General features: G+C 47.5%; 4 protein-coding genes across 8 annotated transcripts in view; 2 read left to right on the top strand and 2 right to left on the bottom strand.

Annotated features, from left to right (window-relative positions):
- The first annotated feature begins 153 nt into the window (after positions 1–153).
- Positions 154–5,877, top strand: MAD2L2 (mitotic arrest deficient 2 like 2). 3 transcript variants are annotated; one of them, XM_066564025.1, is made up of 9 exons: positions 154–216; positions 1,520–1,571; positions 1,804–1,922; positions 2,450–2,521; positions 3,344–3,444; positions 3,560–3,654; positions 3,757–3,830; positions 5,003–5,095; positions 5,397–5,877. In XM_066564025.1, the coding sequence occupies exons 2-9, from the start codon at positions 1,532–1,534 to the stop codon at positions 5,436–5,438; spliced, it is 636 nt and encodes a 211-aa protein (XP_066420122.1). In that variant the 5' UTR covers positions 154–216; positions 1,520–1,531; the 3' UTR covers positions 5,439–5,877. The 3 variants fall into 3 exon arrangements, with proteins under 3 accessions (XP_066420122.1, XP_066420124.1, XP_066420123.1); XM_066564027.1 differs by lacking the exon at positions 154–216 and adding an exon at positions 343–363; XM_066564026.1 differs by lacking the exon at positions 154–216 and adding an exon at positions 379–432.
- On the bottom strand, positions 2,440–10,311 carry LOC136565435 (F-box only protein 44-like). 2 transcript variants are annotated; one of them, XR_010784863.1, is made up of 7 exons: positions 10,279–10,311; positions 9,862–10,175; positions 9,158–9,284; positions 8,369–8,464; positions 7,934–8,069; positions 6,953–7,152; positions 2,440–2,552 (listed from the first exon to the last, which is right to left on the bottom strand). XR_010784863.1 is itself a non-coding variant. In XM_066564021.1 (6 exons), exons 1-6 carry the CDS (start codon positions 10,290–10,292, stop codon positions 7,006–7,008), a joined length of 834 nt encoding a protein of 277 aa, XP_066420118.1. In that variant the 5' UTR covers positions 10,293–10,311; the 3' UTR covers positions 6,885–7,005. The 2 variants fall into 2 exon arrangements, 1 of the variants encoding a protein (XP_066420118.1); XM_066564021.1 differs by lacking the exon at positions 2,440–2,552 and having other exon boundaries at positions 6,885–7,152.
- Positions 10,312–10,544: 233 nt separating this feature from the next.
- On the top strand, positions 10,545–16,704 carry LOC136565436 (F-box only protein 2-like). Of its 2 annotated transcripts, none has more exons than XM_066564022.1 (6): positions 10,545–10,627; positions 12,625–12,947; positions 14,219–14,345; positions 14,437–14,532; positions 15,144–15,279; positions 16,153–16,704. In XM_066564022.1, the coding sequence occupies exons 2-6, from the start codon at positions 12,704–12,706 to the stop codon at positions 16,285–16,287; spliced, it is 738 nt and encodes a 245-aa protein (XP_066420119.1). In that variant the 5' UTR covers positions 10,545–10,627; positions 12,625–12,703; the 3' UTR covers positions 16,288–16,704. The 2 variants fall into 2 exon arrangements, with proteins under 2 accessions (XP_066420119.1, XP_066420120.1); XM_066564023.1 differs by having other exon boundaries at positions 15,144–15,290.
- The window catches only part of DISP3 (dispatched RND transporter family member 3), a 60,543-nt gene continuing 55,319 nt past the window's right edge, over positions 12,833–18,056 (bottom strand). Inside the window, exon 17 of the mRNA XM_066564020.1 lies at positions 12,833–12,901. Within this exon, the coding sequence (XP_066420117.1) occupies positions 12,869–12,901 (33 nt within the window). The 3' untranslated portion in view covers positions 12,833–12,868. The remainder of the gene's footprint in view (positions 12,902–18,056) is intronic.

Here is an 18,056-nt window from a genome sequence, read left to right as displayed (position 1 = left end):
GAGCCGCTGGAGGCTGATCTGCCCCGCTCTCTGCACCGAGCCCCGGCCCCGCCGTGCCGGGGGAGCCGCGGCCGTGCCGGGACCCCGCGGGGCAGCGGGACCGGCCCGCGCCCGCTCCTCCCGCCCGCCGGGGGGCGCTGCCGCCCCCGCCATGGCGTCATCCGCAGGCGCTGCCGCCGCTTCCCGCGCTGGGCGGTGTGAGGGGCGGCGGGCCCGGTACGGAGCGGGGAGCGCCGGGGCGAGAGGGAACACCGGGAGGGGCACAGCGGGGCGGGGAGCAGCACCGGGCGGACACGGGGGCAGGTGGCCGTGCTGAGGCGGGGCGCTGGGCGGCAGCGGAGCCGTGCGAGGAGCCCCGTTCCGGTAGGGAGCACCGGCAGGCGGGCGGTTGCCAGGCTCGGTTCCCAGGCTGAGGAGAAGCGGTGCCGTGCGGTGGGTGCGACCGGGGCGCTCGAGGGCTCTGTCCCCGTCCGCTCTCCCTTCTGCTCGCGTGGTTGAGACGAGGAGTGGGTGAGGGAGCGGCGGTGAGGGGAGCCCGGGTGAGGGAGCGGCGGTAACGGGAGCCCCGGAGCGGGCACGGCAAGTCCGGGCTGCTGGAGCGACCTGTGCGGGCTGCTCTGGGCTGGCGCAGAGCTGCCGTGATAGGCACGGGGAAGGCGCTGGGTTCTACTGACATGATACACCCCGTACCCGGAATGTCCAAGGTTGGATGGAGTTGGTACCAGCTTGGGATAGTGGAAGGGGTGGCCCTGGCTGTGGCAGGGTGTGAAAAACGCCAATGACTTGGTTTTAAAATTTTGAAAGTGGTTAGAAATTTTTCTAAAATTTTTCTATGGTTAGAAAAATAGTAAGATAATTAGAGTAATAAAAATTTGGACAATTAGGATATAGGACAATACGAGACAATAAGAACAAAGTGTTATGGACAGTCCAGGTACTTTTCAAAATAAGCACGAAAAAGTACCCACGTTAACAGAGGATTAACCCTTAAAAGCAACAGCCTGTTGCATATTCATACACCTCATGCATGATGCATAAATTCCATCCAAACACAGGATTCTGTCTGGGCAGTGTCAGCTTCTTCCTCTGAATCCTGACGGTGTCTTCAGGACTGAGCGAGGCAGGAAGAAGTTTGTTTCTTCTGATAATGGAGCAATAAATTCTTGTGTTATAGTAAGAGATGGGGCTTAGAAAAGGCAAGTACTATGAAGCTTTAAAAAAACAGTGTTTCTTGTGTTACTAAAAAGTATTTGTATACTTGTATATGGGAACTTTCCTGTATCCCAGAAAGGGAGAGAGACTGAAAACCCCAGGAATTAAATGATGAATAATCTCTCATCCTGAGGTGTGGCACTGGTTTGTGCACTGCTGCTAATGCCTGAGGACGTGCTGGGTTTATGGGGGTGCTCACACCTCTCCCTGTGGGCTCACAGGGTCTTCTGGTGTACAGCTCCATGATGTGACTAGATGAACAATACAGGAGCCAGAGGATAACCATTCCTTTTGTGCTTACTTCCAGGGTCTGGGGAAGATGACCACTCTCACACGGCAGGACCTTAACTTTGGGCAAGGTAATGTGTTGTACCAAGTGCACAACTGGTGTCCCTGTGACACTCCTCTTGGGTACTGAGCTTGGGGGAGTGTTGGAGGGTTGCTCTGTCCCTAAATTTTCTGCAGCTAAGAGGAGGCAGGTGAAATTTATGCAGAAAAAAAAAATAACCTGTAACAAAAGGTCCCCTGAGCGTCTGGTATTTCTCTACTTTCCCACACCCTATTCCAGCATCCTTTACTTGTGTTTTTCAGTTGTTGCAGATGTTCTTTCAGAATTCCTGGAAGTGGCTGTTCACCTCATCTTGTATGTCAGAGAAGTTTACCCTATTGGGATCTTTCAGAAGAGGAAAAAATACAATGTACCTGTCCAGGTAGGAGATTTTCCTGGGAGCTGACAGCCACGTGGACAAGCAAAATAGCAAGGATCAATCAACACTCACCAGAAAAAACTTACACTCTGCAAAGTGATTGTTTAATGTACAGACTTATTTTTGAGGAGAGCTTAGTTCTTGTCATAGGAGAGGATACAAAAAGTGCTCATGGGACAAGCAGGTCATGGGTAACAGCAGTAGAAGGCTGCCCCAGCTCTGTGCAGTGGGGTAACAGGAATGATGTTTACTAGGAAGTAGGGATGGTTGGAATATGCTATTCCCAATGTGCTGTTCTGGGTATACATTCCAGATCCACAACAACTGCATGGGTGCAGTGATCTGCCTCAGCTGGCTAACCCTGCCCTGAACAATTGCTGATTTGAGTGGGCAACTCAGCATTTTCCAGCACTATTTGAAGCATGACTTGAATGCCTTGTAAACGCTGGTGCTTCTGTTTAAATCTTCCCTTTTAGCATTGTCCTGGCTCATGTCCAACACAGCTCTGACTCTTCCTGTGTTTGCTGCAGATGTCCTGCCACCCAGAGCTGAACCAGTACATCCAGGACACGCTGCACTGTGTGAAGCCTCTGCTGGAGAAGGTGAGCTCAGACTGGGGACCTGGTAAAAGTACTGCAAGTGGATTCAATAGAAAGTAAGAGAACATAAATATTATCTTAACTGCAACATTTGTTTAAAAAAATTACCATACACAATATACTAGCTGATAAAGGTTCCTAACAAAACTAAAAACATCATAACCTTTCCTGGCAGTTAAGACCCTGCCTTGCTTGTCTCATATAGCACACAAGGACACGTGTCTGTACATTTCCAGTTACATCATCCTACCAGAGTTTAAGCACCTGTTGTGGCAGAACAGTTTGAATGCTTTGCTGAGAACCAGGAAGCAAAGGTAGGCCTGGACTCCAGGTTTTTTGAGAGAAGAGTGTGACCAATGAAACATTTCAGGAGGCTGCTGGCAGGTTTTGTATGCCTTGCTCTTTACAGACAATTTTAATGCACATGTAGAAAATGGAATTAGGTCTGTTCTAAATTGGGGTTGTACAAAGCTGCTCTGTTTGGACAAGGCTCTGAACTTCATCAGTGTCCACCCCAGAGTGATGCAGGGAGATGGCTGTGCCTTTCCTCCTTTGTTCCAAAACAGGATCTGGAGGAACATACAGTTTAGCACACTTCATCTCCTTCAGCCTTAGCCACAAGCTGGCAGCTTAACTCCCAGCAAGAAATGGCTTTGCAAAAACATTTTTCTTCTGATTGCTAAGAATAATCTGAAGTCAGGTTTTGGATAAGGGCTTGTGCTGTGAGCCCAAACAACTGAGTGTACTCCACTACATCAAAGAATGTGAAGCACACTGTGGGCAGCTCATATGAAGGAAGGGATTTTTCTGTCTTGGTTCCTGCAGAACGATGTGGAGAAAGTTGTGGTTGTAATTCTGGATAAAGAGCACCACCCCGTGGAGAGATTTGTCTTTGAGATCACCCAGCCACCTCTTCTTTCCATTAGGTGAGGTTTCCACTCCTGTTTGCCCCTGGCATCCAACACCCAGCCCTGGGAGACATTCTGGGAGCAACTTCAGGCCTTTGCTGCATGCCAGTAACAAGTGCTGTCTCCTCCACAGTTCTGAGTCCCTGCTGTCCCACGTGGAGCAGTTACTGCGTGCCTTCATCCTGAAAATCAGCGTGTGTGATGCTGTGCTGGACAACAACCCCCCAGGTAAATGTCACCTGGATCCAAACAGTCTCATGCCTGGCCTTGCTTGGCTTGGCTGATCCTCTGGGAGCTGTGCCCTGAGCTGGAACCTGACACTTCTCTTAGGTTGCACCTTCACAGTTCTGGTTCACACACGGGAGGCTGCCACGCGCAACATGGAAAAGATCCAGGTGATAAAGGTGAGTGATATCCTCGGGCACTTGACTGTGTGTGAGAAGCTGCAGAGCATCTTTAAGGTTAAGGCTGAGAGATATTTTGAACATGTAGATTGGTGTCACATGAGGCACATTATAACTGTACTTGAAACGTGGTGAAATGGTGAAATGGTAAATGCTGGTGAGCTGACAGCACATTTGCCACACACGGCCACCACTGCAGACAACTTCAATTGGAATAGATTGTAACAATACAACTTCAATTGAAATAGATTGTAACAACACAACTCCAATTGAAATAGATTGTAACAACACAACTCCAATTGAAATAGATTGTAACAACACAACTTCAATTGAAATAGATTGTAACAACACAACTTCAATTGAAATAGATTGTAACAACACAACTTCAATTGAAATAGATTGTAACAATACTTCCTGTCCAGTGCTTGCTCAGACATTTAGAAATACTCAGGCATGTAGAATAGGTCCTTGAATTTAATCAAGCAAAAAAGCAGCCCTCACCCACCATCCACTTTTGTATAAAAAGCAAGAAAGACTAAGATTAAAGTAATGAGTAGGTTTGGGGGCACAAATAGATTGTATCTTACAGGAAACTGTGTGCAGAACACTTTCTAAAGGAAGATTATTTTTAAAGAATTCTTGCTTAGATACAGAGAAACTTTTTTCCTGAGTCAAGTTATTTTAGGTGTCCTAAGGCACAACAAGTAAAGCTAGCAAAGTATAAAATTGTTTCAAAATCAAAGTCTGTTCTGCACTGCTTAGTAATGGAAACTTGTGGTGTAGCAGACCCACCTTCAGACTTGCAGGGCAGGATGGAAACCCATGCCCTAAGCATTCTGGAGTTGCAGTTAAATCTTGGTGTAATGAACTGGGCATGGTAGCTCAGGACAGCAGAGAGTGCATCTTTTAAAGAAGTGAGATGTCACCTTTGCAGTGAGTGCAGTGGGTTCACCTCACAGTTGGAAGCTGTAACTGAAGACAGTTCTGCTGAGCGTCAGGGACAAGCGTGTAAGCGTTAACTTTTGTTGTTGGGGAAGGTTTGAATTACCTGTTCCTTCCCTCAGCCACTCTGTCTCTCTTTCAACTTTACACAAAACAAGTGCTGAGGAGGAGCTCACTTTACAGCACTGCTGGGTTCTGCCAGTAACACCTCCTTGTGTTCCTGTCCCCAGGATTTCCCTTGGATCCTCGCTGATGAGCAAGACGTGCACATGCACGACCCCCGGCTCATTCCCCTGAAAACCATGACATCTGACATCCTAAAGGTGAGCAGGGCATTCTGACCAAGAGGTGCTGAACCTGCTGTGGTTCTGAACTGTCAATGCTCTGACATCAGCTCTGCAGTTTTCTGTGGTGTAACAGCTTTAAAACATGCTGCTGAGCTGTGGGTTAGTCCTGCAGATGTCTGTGCCAGTAATCAAAGCAGGGCAAGACTCCTCATAGTAAAATAGGAAACCTGGTTATGGGGCAAGGTATAAGCACTTCCTATTCAGCCTGTTGCAGGCTTTTTTTTTTCCATTCACCTACCTGTATACCAACAGGACTGTTGCTTGTTTCTCTCTCCAGATGCAGCTCTACGTAGAAGAGCGAGCTCACAAAGGCACCTGATTTCAAATCTTCCTTGCCTTCAAGCTTCATCTGATCTTCCAGTGGAGTAAGATCTGTCACAAACTGTATCTTGATAACCATCTCTTCAGCTGGCCTTCTGGGTGAATGTAGAGCAGCTGCTGCCTCTTTATTTCAAGTGCTCTTACCACTGTATAAAAGAACTGACTTGGAATGGGGAGCCAGAGCCTGTTCCCATCTTGACTTGTGTGAGAGCACAGGTGTTGATACAGTGCATCCCTGGGGAGTCAGTGCTTTATTACCAGTCCAGTTCTCACCTGGAAAGGGCAGCTCCATTGCACACAGGCAGTGACAGACAGCCAGGAGCTGTCACACAATCCATGAGAGCAACACTTGTGCTAAGGGGGAGTGAGGCCTTATGTAGTGTCTGTCCACTGTGACCATCCCAAGCAGTCTTCAATAAATACTAAGTTTTACCCCAGTTGAACTGGGCTGAGTTCTGTCAAAACCAGGCTCCCTTCTTCAGCAAAGAAGTATTTTTATTTTCTTTTCTGGCCTGTATGTGGACTCTGTCAGTTCCTATGAAAGGCTGTACAACCTTGGTCTCTCTCCTTTCACTCAGAGGTGGCATTAGCAATGTGGAATTTCTCTGTCCAGCAAGGACACCTGCCAAGTATCCTATTCCTAACTGAGAATAAGCAAGGAAAGCACTAATAATCCTACACCTGTCAGAGGAGATGGAACATGGCTTTAACGTTAGTTCTGGGTATATAAGGGTGGGAGACACAGTTCAAACAAGCTGAGCTTGTTTGTCTGAGAATTTGGTACACTAGCCTGTCCAGCACCTCCTGCTTCCTCCAAGTAACAAGTGTAGGAACATTATAGATCAACTCTGGGCACTGCTTTAACATTTTATATTGGGTTACACTGCTCAGTATAAACCAAAAGTGATGTGAGAAAAGCCCAGCACAATCAAAAGGCACTTGTGTTGTTAGGCAGCTGCTTGAAGGGACTTCTTACCTCCTCTGTCTCTACCTGTTTATTCAAACACCAAGGGACCGTTTTGGATCATTTTGATCATACACACTTAGAGAAAGGGTAAGGAATTCACTACCAGTGACACAGCACTTAGGAACAAGGAGTGACAGTTTCCTGATGCTATGAAAGGTCTGATGCAGATCATAAATCTTAACACTGAAACAGGAAAGAAAATACCATACAAGACAAGCTGTGGCAGAGTCCTTGTAGATACCATTTATAATCTGAAATTAAGCATTTTAGCCTTATCTTTCCTATGTTCCATAAACATGAAAGTGTCTTCAAGACTGTGTGTGTTAGCATAATAATGTATTAACTAGAAAAGATAGATCTCATTTAATTGTCCCAGTTTTTCTCTGGAAGGGCAGCAGTAACTGGAGTAGCATCCATGGTAGAAGAGAATGGAAGATGAAGACAGAACACCCCTCTAAAGGGCTGGGCCTGCTGAAATTCTACTGTGAAAAAGAGCTGCAAGACAAAGCTAGCACACACCCAGACAGAACAGGCAAATAGTGCACCTGAGGCCACTTGGTTCCAGTCCTGAGGTAAAAGCAAAGCCTTGCACAGTGCCTCACAGTGAGCCTGGGGGCCCAATGGTGATGCTGCTGTTTGTCACACGGACCCCGTACCAGCCTGCCCAGTACTGGGTGTCCTGGCCTCCGTGCTGGAACCAGATGTAACGAACTCCTGCTGGGTAATTCTGGAAGGTGTGAGAAATCTGCACAGAAAAGAGAATTCCTCTTAGTTTGCCTAAATAAATCAGTGTTCACCTAGAAGCTTAGAAAACTACAGTGTGTGAGTCTTAGAACGAGCTCTTCCTGAGCCTAAATAGCTTTCATTGAAAATGCACCATTCCCTGGTTTTTGGGGAGGAGGGGGTGGCAGGGGGAGGAAAGAAGCCTTTCTCACTCAGCCTTCTCCCCAAAACCCTATCTGTCTTAAGCTAACATTAAGCTTGATTTTAAGTGCATGCATAAGTAACATCTAATGCAGAATGTACAGCAAATCAAACCAGGTAAACACCTGTAACAGTTTAAGAAAAGTTAAGTCTGCAAACATCTAATTTGCAGAATGCAAATCAAACCAGTTAAACACCTGTAACAGTTTAAGACAAGTTAAGTCTGCAATACTTGGCTATCCATGCAGTAGTTTTAAAACAGTTTTTTGATCAAAAAAAGCCCTGAAAGCTGCTTGTTATTTAATTATTTAGACAGAATCTTACATAAAACCAAGAAACAATTAAAAATACAGCATTAAAAAAACACAGAAGCCCACAGGATACTCTACACAAAATTCTGGGCACCTAAAAATATCTGTCTCATTCAGGACACTACTGCTTCTTCAGCATCATCAACAGCAAGGACTGGCTCACTTTCTCTATAGAGCAGAGGAGGCTGAAGAGCAGAGAAAGTCCCCTGGCACTTTTGGCCAAGTAAGACTTGCAACACACCAGTGTCACAACACTGCTGTAAAGCTCCTGCTTCCCTGGCTGCTGCTCACCTCTCTCCACTTGGCATCACTCCACTGCTCAATGACCACTGGCTCAGGATGGAATTCCTCCAGGCAGATCCAGTCTCTGGAGAGCAGCCTCACGGTGAGCTCGTAGCGGCACCCGCAGTCAAACCTGGCAGCGTACCTGGAGAGGCAGGAGGAATCAAGGAGCAGGGCTGTATACACAGCATTCAGTGGTCTTTATTTTTCAAAAGCAGTCTCCAAGGGGATCCCTGTCTGCAGAGGAAAAGGAGTAAAGGAGTGTCATCCCCATAGCTATAGAGAAGTTGTGGACCTTACAGCTATCCCACCCTTCACAGGATTGCCACCGTGCAGTCCATTGAGTAAGAATAAAGAACTGATTTTATGGCATGAAAAGCTCCAGAAGCCTAGCTTACCTCTAGACCAATGCTAGAAATTCTAATTTTCAGTGCTTCCACTCACCAGTCCTTGACTGTAATTTCAGGCCGTATCTCATCCATCAGCTGATTCCAATAGCCTTCTTTATCTAGGGTAATGAGTTGAGACTTTAAGCATGGCCTGAAACAGACATGGGAATACTCACAGTTCTACAGAACACTTCTCTCTTGCTGTCCTTTCCCTGACAGCTTTAATACCCACCCAGATCCTGAAGGCCCACAAAGCTGACCTGGCTAAACCCTGCCTTATCCATAGCCAGAACCTGACAAGAAAATGAACTGAATTAGCTTCACCCCAAGATAAAAAGAATAGTTACCTACAAGCTGGATTAAGAGGGGTCTCTGTATTGATGTATTAGTAACAGGAAACCAGTGCCTAGTGCTTGTAAAAGCTGTTGATCCTCCTTTGGTGACAGCTTTTTTTACAAGTTGTTTGTGTGACACACCCACCACTCCTGAAGGTTACAGAGCTTTCACCTTGTCATGTAAGTACAGTTGCTTGAGTTTCTCAATCAACCTTTCTCTACCACCTTTGGGAGAAGACAAGCAGGGATGCCATGTGGATTATCCTAACTATAAAAATTACAGGAAGTTCCTGGTAGGCAGAGAAATTTAGCACCTGCTGTGATCAATTCTCTCAGCAGTACCCATCTCTTTAGGTTAACTGGCATAAAGGGTTAATGAAGATCCTTCCTTTTCCCACAGGTGATCTAAGGTTCAGGACCTGCCACCAGCCTTCTAACCATGGTGCCTTTTCAGACAGGTGGGAGGAAGCAGGTTTCCCAGTTCCAGATTATTGGAATCCAGTCCTTACCCATATGAAGTGACAAAGTATTTGTGTACTCTGGGGTCTGACATATGACTTCCATGAGCTCCAGGCAGATCCTCAATTTTCCACTTATCTCCTTCATTGGCATCAAGTGTCCAGTGCTGGAAGTTCTCTAAAAACACAGGTGTCCAAGGTGAGGGTTAGCACCTCATTTCAGCTATCAGCAGGATCTCAGCTTTTGTTAGAATCAGCAGTAGGAGAATGCTAGGAAGCTACCTGATGTTTTCAGAGGCACTGTATTTTTCCTACAGCTGTAAGTGACTCCTGTCATTATGCTGCCATTACCTTTTTGTGGCTGTCAGCATCTAGGACAGCAGGTAGCAGATTTCTGATCTCATCAGAAAATCATCAGCAGCAATAAAGTAGGATTACTGGAGTTATATTAGTCAAGTCTTTGGTAACAAAAGTTCTCCAGCTGCCCAAATGTTTAATCCCAATCCCTGATCGTTTCACTACCACATTGTACTTGCAGTGCAAATTAATTGTCACTGCCTGCTGTACTGGGGCCTTATGACTCCAGATTTTTCTGGCTAAAACCACAAAGTATTGCAGGAACTGAGCTATAAATCTGACGTAGCAGAGCTACACGCAATAGCTGGACAGTCCCACAGCACAAGCAGTCGTTGAGGCATGACTCATTCAGACTGCTCGGAAACTCTTAGTCCTTTATTATAAATAACGATACCAACCTTCAGCACGAGGGTTTTTGAGTAAGTTTTTCTTCATGTGGCAGAGCATATAGAAGCTCTTCCAGTCAGAGATGCTCCTGTCGTAGCTCTGACGATAAAACCCGTCGCGCTGGCACTTGCGCTTCCACAGGGTGTTCAGGTCCACCACGTAGCGCCACTGCGAGCACACCAGCCGGCAGGTGCGGAGCAGCTCCCGGGCGGGCAGCAGCGACAGCAGCTCCACCAGCACGTCCTCGGGGAGGTCCCCGATGCTGGTCATGGCAGGCCGCGGCCCGCGGGAGGGCGAGGGGAGATCCGCGGCACGACGGGCCGAGCTGCCAGAAGAGAAGGCAGTTTCCTCTCGTGACTAACAGAACCGCGGAGAGCCCGGCCGGCCCCAGGCCCGCTCCCGCCGCAACCCCCAGTGCTCGGCCCCACCTGGCTCCGCCCATCTGCGCCTCCGGACATGGATGTGAGGGGCCGCCGGGGCGGGGCCGAGCTGGGGCGGAACGGGGCGGAGCCGCTTTGGGGCGGGGCTGCTTTGGGGCGGGGCCGCAGGGCGGGGCCGCCGGCCTGGGGCGGGGCCTCGAGGCCGCGTTTGGGCGGAACAGGGCGGGGCCGCGGGGCGGGTCCCGGTTCTCTCTGGCCAGAGCCCGGACCGCCCAGAACCGTGTTTGGGCAGAGCAGGGCGGGGCCGCGGGGCGGGTCCCGGTTCTCTCTGACAGGCGCCCCAGCCCCGTGTGCCGTTCTCAGTGCAGCCCAGCTCGGAGCGGCCCCTGCGGCTCAGGTAAGAGCGCTCGGTGCCCCCCCCTGAGCCTCCGCAGGTTTCCCGCGGTGTCTCCTGGGGAAAGAGGAGGGACACGCAGTGCCCCGAACGCGTCAAGGGATGCGCGCTGCCCGGAGCGTGTCCGTGATGTAAAGCCTGGTCGGTTTGGGTGCTTAGCTGGGGTGGGGAAGGCAAGGAGAAAGGTAAAGGCAAGGAGAAAGGTAAAGGCAAGGAGAAAGGTAAAGGCAAGGAGAAAGGTAAAGGCAAGGAGAAAGGTAAAGGCAAGGAGAAAGGTAAAGGCAAGGAGAAAGGTAAAGGCAAGGAGAAAGGTAAAGGCAAGGAGAAAGGTAAAGGCAAGGAGAAAGGTAAAGGCAAGGAGAAAGGTAAAGGCAAGGAGAAAGGTAAAGGCAAGGAGAAAGGTAAAGGCAAGGAGAAAGGTAAAGGCAAGGAGAAAGGAAAGGTGCCTCCGTCCCTCTCCCGAGTGCGTGAGAAAGCCTGGCTAACAGCGCTCTATCAGCATGCAGGGAGCAGGAGAGGCTTCTGAAATTCCTGTAGGAGATGAAACCAGCAGGATCCCTCCCACCTGCTTTTAAAAAATTATGTTTTGGCCTTCAGGACTGTGGTTGAGGGTTGGAAGTGTGGGGAGGATAAGAAATCATTAATTCTGTCTGGGAATTTTAAATTACAGTTTGCCCCTGCTGGGTGCAGTGCAGATAGACACATCTGAAAATGTTTAGATTTAGGATGCTGCTACAGCAGTGACTCCCAGTTTCTTCCCTTCCTTGCCAGGTTTGGCATTGCTGTATTTTGTTCAGTTGCATGCCAGGGTATTTCAGCTCTGTTCTTAGTGCTCTCCCAGGCTCACTGAGTCATTCCTGAGGAGTTTGGCTGCATCCATGCAGTTTGCTGCAACCTCAGCAGCTTCCCAGCACCAGGACTCAGCTGACATCAAAGCAGTGTCACAGTGCATCCCTCACAGATGCCACGGGCTCTGAATCTGCACACTCATCTTTCCACAGTCCTGCAGCACCTGCACCTGGGCCTCAGGGCAGCAGAGAGCTGCTTGGAGTTCAGAATTAGCACATGAAGTTAGAGCAAACACTTCTGACTTAATTTCTCCAGTTATGAGGCCGTAGACATTAGAATATTAGAGAATATCAGCTGAGTTATTTTCAGTTATGCTCAGACCTTTACTTTATACAGGCTCCTGATGAAGTGCCAGCACTCTGAGGGAAAGGCTGTCAGATACAGAATGAACCACTGCAAAGGTGGCTGGCAAGAAGCTTAACACTGATATTTGAGTGCTGCTTTGCAGCATTTGTTACCAGGGATGTTCTTAAAGGCAGAGCAAGCACCCATGTGCCTTCCTCTGCAGAGGAAATCATTACTAGGAAGCTGATTTTTGCAGCAGCAGAGATTCTGGAAGGACTGATTCCAGCCTGGAAAATGAACAAACTCAGTGGTCAAATACACACATTTTGTGGGCAGATTTAATTCAGGGCTTTTACTTAGAATATAAAAATAGTAATCTGCTTCAGGCTATTAATGTAATGAGGAACAGGAGACCTTGAGGCTAGGAATCAAAAATCCTACCTTCAGATAACTGTGGTGGTGTTCACAGGGGTCCCAGGACGAGGGAAGAGATGAGAATATTGACTCCATTTTTCAGAAGGCTGATTTATTATTTTATTATATATATTATATTAAAAGAAAATTATATACTAAAGAATAGAAGAAAGGATTTCATCAGAAGGCTAGCAAGGAATAGAAAAGAATGAATAACAAAAGCTGGTGACTCTCAGAGAGTCTGAGCCAGCTGACTGTGATTGGCCATTAATTAGAAATAACCAACATGGACCAATCAAAGATGCACCTGTTGCATTCCACAGCAGCAGATAATTATTGTTTTTCTTTTCCTCCGAGGCTTCTCAGGAGAAAAATCCTAAGGAAAGGCTTTTTCATAAAATATGTCTGTGACAGATAACATATTCATTTTCCCTTTTTTTCTACTGCATCAGTGTCTGGCATTGCTGAGGGTGGGAAAGCCTCAGCATTGCTTTCCAGCCTGTCTCTCAGCTGTGCCCACCTGGCCCAGGCATGGAGTCCCTCCCTGAAGCAGTCCTGGTCCGGATCCTGGCCTCCATTCCTGCGGTGGAGCTGGTGCTGGTGTGCCGCCTGGTCTGCTGCCAGTGGAAGAACCTGGTTGATGGAGCTGCACTTTGGATCCTGAAGTGTCAGCAGGAAGGCCTCAGCAGAGCGGAGTCAGATGTGGAGAACTGGCAAAGCTTCTACTTCCTGAGTAAGAAAAGGAGGAATCTCATCAAGAACCCATGTGGTGAAGGTGAGAGACATCACAACAAGCTCCAAGGTGCCCAGTCACTGAGAATTGTGTATGTCTGGTCTTTGAAAATAGATCTTGGTTGCTGTCAGGTTGCAGAATTTTCTCCCTGCCCAAGAGTCCAGTCACTCAATCCGTGCAGCCAAATCACTTAATGAGCACAAAGGCCCTTGATAATCAGCCCTTGAGAGACATCACAACAAGCTTCAGGGTGACAGAGAGATGACCAGGCACTGAGAATTGTGTATGTCTGGTCTTTGAAAATACATCTTAGTTGCTGTCAGGTTGCAGAATTTTCCCCCTGCCCAAGAGTCAAGTTAATCAATCCATGCAGCCAAATCATTTAATGAGCACAAAGGCCCTTGATAATCAGCCTTTGCAAAGGGCTTTACATAACATTCACTTTATCTAACCTCTGCAAGGATCTAAATCATGTTTGAGGCACAAAGATGTCCTTTGTAGAAACCATCCAACACAGTAATGGCTGTGGCATTTGTTTCTGTATTGCTTCTTGCCAAGCCATGACAGGAGAGATGAAGCCTTTCCCAGCTCAGGGATGAGTCTGCCCTCAGCTCACCAAACCCTTCAGGCTTCTCTCCTTGGAGCAGCTCAGGCCAATCCTGTTCTTACTCTCCTCACCCCAGCCCATGTTAGAGACTGGGCACACACCCCATGTGCCATCATTCTGAATCTGTGACCTTCACTTGCCAGAGCTATAAGCTGCTTACCAATAAGCAGCAGTAACCAAGCCTCACAACCCAAGCAGCAACAATTTCACCCATCATAGACCAAAGCAGTATCAACACAGCTTCCCCATTTTGTTTACAAGTGACTTTCTGCAAGCTTTTCCAGCATCCAGGTTTGCCTTTTGAAAACCCTGATGTTTAAGGTCTTCTGCTTCAGAAAATACCACTTAGTGCTTTAAAATACTTAGAAACAAAGCAATCAGTATCTGTCCCCAGAGTGTTTGTGTGCTGTGACACTGAAAAGGGTGACACTTCAGAATACCTAAATTCTTTCCCTGGAGTACTTTCTTAGACCCACACATACACAGCCACTTTGCTGGGGAATATTAAAGTTTGGTGTGATTGGGCTCAGTCAGGCTAAAGGTTTTTGCCTGACCTCTACTTAACAAACATATCCATAGTCTACATATAAAATCAGTGCTGTGTCTAATATCAAACTTTCCCAAGCCAGAGGAATGTTCCAGTGGGAGATGGTCAAGTTCCCCACGTCCACAGGACTCATCCAAGTCTCTTTCCTGCCATTTGCAGAAGGCTTGGAGCACTGGGGAGAGGTAGAGAATGGAGGTGATGGCTGGAAAATTGAAGAGCTCCCAGGGGACTTTGGAAAAGAATTTCCTAGTGAAGAAGTCCATAAATACTTTGTCACATCTTATGAGTAAGGCTGCTTTCTTCTCTTCCTCAGGAAAGGGGGCATTTTTGGTTCTCTCAGGAGGAACTGTGACCCCAATTAGCCTCTTGTGTTTCAGGTGGTGTCGAAAGGCTCAGGTCATTGATCTTAGGGCTGAGGGCTACTGGGAGGAGCTGATGGATACAACCCAGCCTAAAATCATGGTAAGAGACTGGTAAGTATTAAGGAAGGCTTTGAGGACAGGCAGAGGGTTAAGAAAGATAAGGAAGAGAGGAGGGCATAGACCTTATATATATATATATATATAAAAATATATATAATATATATATAAAAATATATAAAATATATTAAAAATATAAAAATATTTTAAAATATAAAAATAAATATATACAATAGATATAAAACTTTTTATAAAATATATATAAAACTATATATAAAATAGATATAAAAATATAAAGATATAAATACACATAAATATATAAAATATATCTATATATACTATATATAAATTATATATAGAAATTTTTATATATAAATATTAAAATTATGTGTATATATATATATATATATATATAATATAAAGATTATATATATTAAAAAATATATATTTTTTGGGCCTTAAAACCTCAGCTGCCAGGATCCTGGATGTGGGACAGGGCTCACAGGCAGCTCCCACAGGCTTTTGGAGCCCATGAACTCCAAAGCCCAGGTTCCTGTGGTCAGTGAGGGGAGGTGGTGGGCTGGGCTAAGAACCATTGCAGGTTTCCATCTCAAAGCAAGGCTGCAGTAACTTGGTGAGCATGAGCACCTGGGCTCTCCTTGTAGGTATGCAGGACGTGGTGATGCTGGTTGTCTCTATGAGCTGTGTGTGAAGCTGCTCTCTGAGAATGAGGATGTGCTGGCTGAGTACAAAAGTGACACTGTCACCATCCCACAGGGAAATGATGGCAGCTGGACTGAGGTGAGTTACAGGTATGGGCTCAGCAGGTGACACCCGACCTACATGAATCAGGAATATTTTTGAAGCAGGAGAATCCTCCAGGGGGAGGAGGAGGCTCTGTCATGTGTTCTCTGGAGCCGTGATCCTATGATTGGAAAAGGAAAAGGGAGGCTGCTTTACAGGAACCTTGCTGAGACACCACCAGCAGGTATAAGGTGCAGGAGTTGTCACAGAATCACCAGGTTGGAAGAGACCTTCAGGATCATTGAGTCCAACCTGTTCCCTGACACATCAACAAAACCCTGGCACTGAGTGCCACATCCAGGCTTTGTGAAACACACCCAGGGATGGTGACTCCACCACCTCCCTGGGCAGAACATTCCAGAACTTTATCACCCTTTCTGCGAAAAACCTTTTCCTAATATCCAACCTGTATTTCCCTTGAAGCAGCTTGAGGCTGTGTGCTCTGGTCCTGTCTCTGTCTGGAGAAAGAGCCCAGCCCCAGCTGAGCACAGGCACCTTTCAGGAGCTGTGAGAGTGATGAGGGCAGCCCTGAGTCTCCTTTTCTCCAGGCTGAGCACCCCCAGCTCCCTCAGTGGTTCCTCACAGGGTTTGTGCTCCCAGCCCCTCTCCAGCCTCGTTGCCTCCTCTGGATGTGCTCAAGCATCTCAATGTCCTTCCCAAACTGAGGGGCCACAACTGGGCACACAATGTCCAACCTGGAGTGATTCAGTGCCCTCGGAACAATGGGATCAAAGCTTCTCCCACTGTAAATTCCCCCAGCCTGGCAGGTCTGACTGTGCCCAGTGGGGCTGAGGGCTCTGTGCACTGAACAATGGTCGGTTTGTGGTGGTCTGACACTTACTAACAACTGCTTTGTCTCTTGTCCCACAGATCTCTCACACCTTCTCCAGCTACGGGCCCGGGGTGCGCTTTGTGCGCTTTGAGCACGGCGGACAGGACACGCTGTTCTGGCAGGGCTGGTACGGCGCGCGCGTCACCGGCAGCAGCGTGACACTGGAGCCATAGCTCTGCTCAGCAGGACCTGCATGCTGCAGTTCACTTCCCTCAGGGCATCCATCCCCCAGCCTTTGGATGGTTTCTGCATGGTGCTGCTGCTGGCTGTGGAGCATTCGGCCTTCCTGCATAGGAACGTGTGTGCAAGGTGCCAGGAGCCACCGCCCGTCTCTCCTCAAGAGGACTGTGCAAAGAATGTGAATGAATTTGGGAATGCACCTCACCACTTGCACTGGTGTTCTCTGTCAGACAGGAGATCACCTAAAAATCCTGCAGAGCTCCTCTGTTAGTCTGTAATGCCTAGCACCCAGCCTGAGTCAGCTGTCTCCCCTGCCTGCTCTCCTGACTTGGGCACTCCTTAACTTGAAGGGATGCTTTAAGTATATTTTCTGGAAGTTAGAGTGGGAAAAGAATAAAGAAAACCACAGACCCTGTGTCTCAAAACATACCAGGGAAACCCAGAGCCCTGTCCCCAGCTGTTTCCATGACCTGCAGTGAGAACTTTAGTTTCTTCCATTTATAAAAAGATAACATTGTTTACTACAGAGGGGCTCTAGCTTGACTGTCAATACTATTAGTTTAATTTTTAGTGATAATGCAAAGCAAGAGAGGTTGAATCCTTTTCTCTTACACTGTTCCCAGCATCCATTTATCAAGGGAAGTGTTGGGAAGAGAAACATGTCTGGTGTCCAGCCCTGGGGCTTCGTTTGGCTCCCTCAGAGAGATGGCATCTCCATGCTAGTGGAGAGAGAAAGATGACAGCAACTTAGGGAACTGGGTTAGAAAAAATTTGGGATGGGGTCCAGAAACAAATGAAAACAAACTCATTTACCCCTTCCTGGCCTCTGCATGCTTCAGGCAGCAAGCATCCTGGTGATCCAGTGTGACTCTGCTGGCAGGACACCGCTCCACCTCTGCTGACCATGTCTGCAAGAAGTACATGTCTGTCTCTGCCCTGTGCTTGCTGACAACACAGCACTCCAGTCTCCCACTTGAGCTTCTTGATACCACTCAGGGCTGTGTGCCCCATCCTGAACAGACCCCTAAGCTTTGCTGAACTCAGACTGTCCCTGCTAGTGTTGCTATAGGACACGAAATAAAACTATGTGCACACTGGAATCTCCAGGGTAAAAAGAAGGGTGTTTAATTTCTGACTCCAACATTTATAGATTTTCAAAGGTGACAGTGGATTGGAGGGTGACAGTGCCACCTCTCCAATGACACTGGGCAAACCAACAGTCCATCAAATTTCTCCTCCTCCAGAAAAGAATGCAAACAAATAGTTATTTACAGAAAAGTGCATGAGAAAGTTCATTACAAGAATGCAAACATCAGAAGGCTTAGAAGAACAGGGCAACACTGCTAGTAATTCCACTCAGAAGAGCATCCCCTAACAGAGCTGGTGTTGCCTAAAGAAAATATATTTTTGTGTCCATGTGTCTGCCTTCCCTCCCTGGGCTGCCATTTAAGTGCCCCTTTCCACATGTAGTGACTGCTGCTGCCTGCAGCCAAAGGAAGGAAGGAGCTTCCACCTGGGCACAGTGCATGCTGCTCCCTCAGGCTTTCTGCACAGCTGCACCTGGGTGCCACACACACACCACAGGCCAGGCAAACATAATAAAGTGACACAATTGTGTGTGGATTTCCTCTTTTGTACTGGGTATGTGTCCCCTGTGCTCAAGCATCTGCTTTCTGTTATGTGGGGCATGTCAGCCAGTTCTCTCCAAAAGCAGGAGTCACTGTGCTGTGTGTAATTCCATGGGTGTCCCTGAAAGAAGAAC

Source organism: Molothrus aeneus, chromosome 21 (assembly GCF_037042795.1).
Source record: "Molothrus aeneus isolate 106 chromosome 21, BPBGC_Maene_1.0, whole genome shotgun sequence".
Classification (NCBI taxonomy): domain Eukaryota; kingdom Metazoa; phylum Chordata; class Aves; order Passeriformes; family Icteridae; genus Molothrus; species Molothrus aeneus.
Note: the sequence above shows the minus strand (reverse complement) of the source record. Positions and strands in the feature narration are given on the sequence as shown.

Excerpts from the sequence above, each read along its gene's own strand:
- MAD2L2 (XM_066564025.1), top strand. The coding sequence starts at position 1,532 with ATGACCACTCTCACACGGCAGGACCTTAACTTTGGGCAAG. Across the intron at positions 3,445-3,559 it reads CCACCTCTTCTTTCCATTAG|TTCTGAGTCCCTGCTGTCCC; the intron begins GTGAGGTTTCCA and ends TCTCCTCCACAG. Across the intron at positions 5,096-5,396 it reads TGACATCTGACATCCTAAAG|ATGCAGCTCTACGTAGAAGA; the intron begins GTGAGCAGGGCA and ends TTCTCTCTCCAG.
- LOC136565435 (XM_066564021.1), bottom strand. Across the intron at positions 9,285-9,861 it reads CAAAAACCCTCGTGCTGAAG|AGAACTTCCAGCACTGGACA; the intron begins GTTGGTATCGTT and ends CTGTGTTTTTAG. Across the intron at positions 7,153-7,933 it reads GTGATGCCAAGTGGAGAGAG|ATTTCTCACACCTTCCAGAA; the intron begins GTGAGCAGCAGC and ends TTTTCTGTGCAG.
- LOC136565436 (XM_066564022.1), top strand. The coding sequence starts at position 12,704 with ATGGAGTCCCTCCCTGAAGCAGTCCTGGTCCGGATCCTGGCCTCCATT. Across the intron at positions 14,346-14,436 it reads TACTTTGTCACATCTTATGA|GTGGTGTCGAAAGGCTCAGG; the intron begins GTAAGGCTGCTT and ends CTTGTGTTTCAG. Across the intron at positions 15,280-16,152 it reads ATGATGGCAGCTGGACTGAG|ATCTCTCACACCTTCTCCAG; the intron begins GTGAGTTACAGG and ends CTTGTCCCACAG.